This window comes from Micropterus salmoides, unplaced genomic scaffold (genome assembly GCF_014851395.1).
Source record: "Micropterus salmoides isolate LMB-PRFRI ecotype aquatic unplaced genomic scaffold, ASM1485139v1 Ms_hic_scaffold_9, whole genome shotgun sequence".
Lineage (NCBI taxonomy): Eukaryota > Metazoa > Chordata > Actinopteri > Centrarchiformes > Centrarchidae > Micropterus > Micropterus salmoides.
In genome coordinates, this window is record NW_024044681.1 from 5,837,785 (window position 1) to 5,844,205 (window position 6,421).

The 6,421-nt window shown below is 48.0% G+C and overlaps 1 protein-coding gene across 1 annotated transcript; it reads left to right on the plus strand.

Annotated features, from left to right (window-relative positions):
• Positions 1 to 220: 220 nt before the first annotated feature.
• On the plus strand, positions 221 to 5,913 carry nhp2 (NHP2 ribonucleoprotein homolog (yeast)). Its single transcript, XM_038708250.1, has 4 exons — positions 221 to 505; positions 1,502 to 1,571; positions 1,689 to 1,794; positions 5,069 to 5,913. The coding sequence occupies exons 1-4, from the start codon at positions 325 to 327 to the stop codon at positions 5,192 to 5,194; spliced, it is 483 nt and encodes a 160-aa protein (XP_038564178.1). The 5' UTR covers positions 221 to 324; the 3' UTR covers positions 5,195 to 5,913.
• The last annotated feature ends 508 nt before the right edge of the window (positions 5,914 to 6,421 follow it).

Sequence of the window (6,421 nt, forward strand, 5' to 3'; positions counted from 1 at the left end):
TACTTTATTTATGTCTCATTGTGTAATTTAATTACAGCCTACATTTATTTATTTACTGTCTTTTTTGTACTTTGATCGGATGCTTATTTGTTTACTGAGCATTTCTTTATTTCTGTATTTATGTCTCTTCTGGTCAGAATCAGTCCTCCACGGCAGGTGGCGGTATAATGCACTAAAACTCCGGGCCGCTGGGGGCGCTGCAGGCTGCACACTTCACACAAACAGGCGAAGAAGAAGAAAGCCAAACACGTGTGAGTCCGCTGCAGGTAGAAGTCCGATCAGAACACGACGGACCCGGTATCGATCGTTTAGTTGGATCAGAAAATGACGAAGACGAAGAAGGAGAAGGTTCCGGCGGAGGCGGAGGAGGCCGCGGCCGAAGGGCCCGAGAAGTCCGAGAAGTCCGAGAAGTCCTACCACGAGCTGGTCGCCAACGTGAACCCCATCGCTCAGCCGCTGGCCTCCAAGAAGCTCAGCAAGAAGCTCTACAAATGCGTCAAAAAGGGTAAAAGCACAGAGCTGCGAACAGCCGGCCTCTGTTTTAATGTAGGACCTGCGGAACTCCATTAAACATTTAAAGGTTTTAAAGTTCTCGTGTTTGTTTACAGACTCTACTGACTTCTTATGAGTAACGTTGAGTCCTGGACGAACCGTTGGCTCCTTCTGATTAATTCGGCATACGACAGGTTATTGAAAATATTGAAACTCTTCCTGTATCGCGTTTTATTTGCCAGTGTCGCTGAATTCGCTGTGTTTTTAAGGAAATGATGCCAAACTAGGTTAAAAATCTGAACGTTTTAACGCTGTCTTGCGTGTCGCTAAATATTCCTGACGTTGTGTGTTGTAAAATTAGATCTTTTCCTCATCGTCTGCTTCTTCTGATTAATTCGGCATACGATAGGTTATTGAAATGTGCACAGCGATCCACTATTGGGTCATTTTCTCCGGGAAGCAGCGTCTCTTTTCATGGTTTCAGGCAACGTTGTAATTGATGGTTAGTTCAGGGTCCTGCCTCGTGCAGGCAGCAGAGGGAAATATTAAAACTCTTCCCGTGTCGTGTTTTATCTGCCAGTGTCGCTGAATTCAATTTGGTGCTGATCCGTGACGGATTTCTAACACGTCTTGTGTTTTTAAGGAAATGATGCCAAACTCTGTTAAAAATCTGACCTTTTTAACGCTGTCTCGCGTGTCAGCAGATGTTAAATGTGTCGTATGTCGTGCACTTGGATCTTTTACAAGTCGTTGGATTCTTGTGATAATTTCGGCAAACATCCCATCATTAAAACATCTGTTGTTTGGAGTTTTTCTCCTCATGTTGTCAGAAATGGTTTGAACGGATTGGTGGCTGAGGGTCCTGCCTTCTGCAAGAAATAAATAAATCTGTAAAATGTGTCGGTCTTAGAAACAAGAAGTTTATTTCCTGCTCAGATTAAAATCATCCTCCTGTGTGTGTTGCTATAAAACTGGATCAGGATCTAAACGCTCTTTTCTGTCGTTCCAGCTGCCAAAGTGAAAAACATCCGCCGAGGAGTAAAAGAAGTTCAGAAGTTCATCAACAAAGGGGAGAAAGGGTGAGCCCGCCGTGTTTCTACCTCTTCATCACACGTTAAAGGACTTTCAGGTCGAGCACGCTGACCTGAACGCAGCTTTGATGTAGATTTATTTATTTCCCCGCCCTGTCTCCGCAGCATCGTGGTGTTGGCCGGCGACACGCTGCCCATCGACGTCTACTGTCACCTGCCCGTCATGTGTGAGGACAGAAACCTGCCGTACGCCTACATCCCCTCTAAAATGGTGAGTGTGGCGCCCTGATCCCGGAGAGACGCGCTCTCAAGAAGTGAGGAGGCGAAGCGGAGACGCCACGTAAAGAGTCCTGAATAGAGCTCTACTGGGAAACCCTGTAACGCCTTGTATGAACAGCTGAGCTTCAGTTTCAGATGCCTTTGATGCTGCAGAAGGAGCTGACGGCGTCCCGTCCCCGGCGCTCTGCATACAGCCGTAAATGAAGGCGGCGTGGTGAAAGCTTGTGCAAACGGTTTTGAAATCTTGTTTTGGGGTAAAGTCCTCAAACGGTCTCGGGTTTTCCTGCTGATTTTCTACATGCAGGTTTTATGTCCTGTTGCCAAGATGGCCGCCAAGTTGCAGGACTTGCCTATGAGGACTTTGGTTGAAACCAGCGGAGGCTAAGGCGTTAGCTCGCTGCCGCAAATAAACTGATGAGTGAAAAAGGATTTGTGCTCTGCGACGGGAACAAACCTGCAGGGACCGACGTGTCGCATGTAGGAAGTGTCCCCGACTTTCTGTTTTCACCAGCGTGGCTCCTGGTAGCCACCTCACGTTAGCTCGCGTGTGTCCCCGACTTTCTGTTTTCACCAGCGTGGCTCCTGGTAGCCACCTCACGTTAGCTCACGTGTGTCCCCGACTTTCTGTTTTCACCAGCGAGGCTCCTGGTAGCCACCTCACGTTAGCTCACGTGTGTCCCCGACTTTCTGTTTTCACCAGCGTGGCTCCTGGTAGCCACCTCACGTTAGCTCGCGTGTGTCCCCGACTTTCTATTTTCACCAGCGTGGCTCCTGGTAGCCCGCTCGCTCCTGGTAGCCACCTCACGTTAGCTCGCGTGTGTCCCCGACTTTCTATTTTCACCAGCGTGGCTCCTGGTAGCCCGCTCGCTACTGGTAGCCACCTCACGTTAGCTCGCGTGTGTCCCCGACTTTCTATTTTCACCAGCGTGGCTCCTGGTAGCCCGCTCGCTACTGGTAGCCACCTCACGTTAGCTCGCGTGTGTCCCCGACTTTCTGTTTTCACCAGCGTGGCTCCTGGTAGCCACCTCACGTTAGCTCACGTGTGTCCCCGACTTTCTGTTTTCACCAGCGAAACACGGCTCTTTTCTCTGAGCCCGTACAGGAGCGCTGCATTTGCAAACCGTTTAAATGTAAACCGCTGTGATGACACTAAAGGGAAGTATTTTTATCTGTCTCCAGTAGTTTTGCTCTTCCCCGCTGGTTCAAACACCATTTTTATGGAAAATAGTTAATTATCTGAGTTTTTGTCAGGACGTCCTCAGGTTGGTTTACATTTAGTCACACTGTTAAAAGTATTAAAGTAGTTAACTTAGCTGGTAGCTCGCTCCTGGTAGCCACCTCACGTTAGCTCGCGTGTGTCCCCGACTTTCTGTTTTCACCAGCGTGGCTCCTGGTAGCCACCTCACGTTAGCTCGCGTGTGTCCCCGACTTTCTGTTTTCACCAGCGTGGCTCCTGGTAGCCACCTCACGTTAGCTCGCGTGTGTCCCCGACTTTCTGTTTTCACCAGCGTGGCTCCTGGTAGCCACTTCACGTTAGCTCACGTGTGTCCCCGACTTTCTGTTTTCACCAGCGTGGCTCCTGGTAGCCACCTCACGTTAGCTCGCGTGTGTCCCCGACTTTCTATTTTCACCAGCGTGGCTCCTGGTAGCCCGCTCGCTACTGGTAGCCACCTCACGTTAGCTCGCGTGTGTCCCCGACTTTCTATTTTCACCAGCGTGGCTCCTGGTAGCCCGCTCGCTGCTGGTAGCCACTTCACGTTAGCTCACGTGTTTCCCCGACTTTCTATTTTCACCAGCGTGGCTCCTGGTAGCCACCTCACGTTAGCTCGCGTGTGTCCCCGACTTTCTGTTTTCACCAGCGTGGCTCCTGGTAGCCACCTCACGTTAGCTCACGTGTGTCCCCGACTTTCTGTTTTCACCAGCGAAACACGGCTCTTTTCTCTGAGCCCGTACAGGAGCGCTGCATTTGCAAACCGTTTAAATGTAAACCGCTGTGATGACACTAAAGGGAAGTCTTAGTATTTTTATCTGTCTCCAGTAGTTTTGCTCTTCCCCGCTGGCTCAAACACCATTTTTATGGAAAATAGTTAATTATCTGAGTTTTTGTCAGGACGTCCTCAGGTTGGTTTACATTTAGTCACACTGTTAAAAGTATTAAAGTAGTTAACTTAGCTGGTAGCTCGCTCCTGGTAGCCACCTCACGTTAGCTCGCGTGTGTCCCCGACTTTCTGTTTTCACCAGCGTGGCTCCTGGTAGCCACCTCACGTTAGCTCGCGTGTGTCCCCGACTTTCTGTTTTCACCACCTCGCTCCTGGTAGCCACCTCACGTTAGCTCGAGTGTGTCCCCGACTTTCTATTCTCACCAGCGTGGCTCCTGGTAGCCCGCTCGCTGCTGGTAGCCACCTCACGTTAGCTCACGTGTGTCCCCGACTTTCTGTTTTCACCAGCGTGGCTCCTGGTAGCCACCTCACGTTAGCTCGCGTGTGTCCCCGACTTTCTATTTTCACCAGCGTGGCTCCTGGTAGCCCGCTCGCTACTGGTAGCCACCTCACGTTAGCTCGCGTGTGTCCCCGACTTTCTATTTTCACCAGCGTGGCTCCTGGTAGCCCGCTCGCTGCTGGTAGCCACTTCACGTTAGCTCACGTGTGTCCCCGACTTTCTATTTTCACCAGCGTGGCTCCTGGTAGCCACCTCACGTTAGCTCGCGTGTGTCCCCGACTTTCTGTTTTCACCAGCGTGGCTCCTGGTAGCCACCTCACGTTAGCTCACGTGTGTCCCCGACTTTCTGTTTTCACCAGCGAAACACGGCTCTTTTCTCTGAGCCCGTACAGGAGCGCTGCATTTGCAAACCGTTTAAATGTAAACCGCTGTGATGACACTAAAGGGAAGTCTTAGTATTTTTATCTGTCTCCAGTAGTTTTGCTCTTCCCCGCTGGCTCAAACACCATTTTTATGGAAAATAGTTAATTATCTGAGTTTTTGTCAGGACGTCCTCAGGTTGGCTTACATTTAGTCACACTGTTAAAAGTATTAAAGTAGTTAACTTAGCTGGTAGCTCGCTCCTGGTAGCCACCTCGCTCCTGGTAGCCAGCTCGCTCCCGTTAGCCGTTAGCATGGATGTTTGACCGCTCTCGCTGTGATACTGAGGTAAAAACTTGTTCTGCAGCGTCTCTCTGGACGTTTGTTCACGGCGGACATGTTTGTTTGATGTTTCTGTGACGTCATGTGACCACGTTATGATGTTTCGTGTCCTTGTCTGGTTTCAGGATCTGGGTTCGTCTGCGGGCTCCAAGAGGCCGACCTGTGTGATCCTGATCAAACCCCACCAGGATTATCAGGACGCCTACGACGAGTGCATGGAGGAAGTGTCCAGCCTGCCCAGGCCGCTCTGAGGCATCGGCCAATCAGTGAGCAGCATTTTACCCGCTTCTTGTTACGACATCTCCGTTTCACATTTCTGTCTCCACGCCTGATCAGTAAACGACCTGTCAATCACACACCGTTGGACCTGCTGGGAGGCGGAGCTAGGCTAGCAGTTTCCCCCTGCTCCCAGTGTTTGTGCTAAGCTAGGCTAACCCTGTCTGGACTCTGGAGAAGACGGAGAGCAACAACAGAGGGACTTTTTCCATTAATGCTTCAGAGGACGTCTGACTTCCTGTTGAAGCAGCGGCGCTCTGATCAGGTGTTCTGTGTTCTGCAGGCGATCAGAATGACGTCCACTCTGATCACTTTACAGAAGAAGTTTTTACTTTGTCTTTGATAATGTTTCTGTCCTTTTTCACCAAATCTCGACTCCAAGTCTTTTTGGTTTTTCAGCTGTTGAATATGTTTTGTTTTAATTTAGATGTAAAAGTGATCAGCTGAAGTTTCTTTCATTAAAAAACAAACTGAAGTTTCTCGTTCACTCTTTAGTATCAAACATCATCTGGACGTCATCACTTCACAGCATCTGGTGTCTCTGATGTTCATTTTGAGTTCTGATCAGCTGCTTCATGTTTCAGCGAAGCACACAGATCTCACCAAGGTTATTATCGTCAACGAAAACTAATGAAATAACGAAAAATATTGTAGTTACTTGAAATAAAAATAAAAACGAGGCTGATAACCAAGTGAAACTGTGTCGTCTGTTTGTAAAACTCACTATTAAAAACTAAGTTTACAGAGGAAACGGCTTCAGTTCTGGGTGGAAATGAAATCTCTTTTCGTTTCTCATCTGAGCCAGTTTTTAGACCACGCCTCATCATGGGGGCAAAGACTGACTAAACTAAACTTAAAACAAAGCATTTCAAAATAAATAATGCAAATGCACTTAAAAAAACTAATTAAAACTAAACTGAAATTGAAAAATAAAAACTAGTGAAAATTGTTAAACCATAATCAATAAACCTGACGGGACAAACTGAGGGAGTAAAGTTTCAGCTTTAAAGTGAAAATTTGTGAGAGCGGCAAGTTTCACAAATAAAATGCCGAAGATAAAATTAGCTGAACATGTGAAATGTGTTTACAGGCAAATATGAAGAATCAGTAAAAATGAATAAATAATGGAGCTGTGCTTTCAGAGTAATCAAACTACTGATTTACTAAAAGAACACATTTATTTGCATGTTTTCTCAGTGGAT

What these genes read in the sequence shown, in the direction of transcription:
- nhp2 (XM_038708250.1), top strand. Translation starts at nt 325, where the DNA reads ATGACGAAGACGAAGAAGGAGAAGGTTCCGGCGGAGGCGGAGGAGGCC. An exon ending in ATCAACAAAGGGGAGAAAGG is followed by an intron (nt 1,572 to 1,688) that starts GTGAGCCCGCCG and finishes CTGTCTCCGCAG; the next exon opens with CATCGTGGTGTTGGCCGGCG. An exon ending in CCTACATCCCCTCTAAAATG is followed by an intron (nt 1,795 to 5,068) that starts GTGAGTGTGGCG and finishes GTCTGGTTTCAG; the next exon opens with GATCTGGGTTCGTCTGCGGG.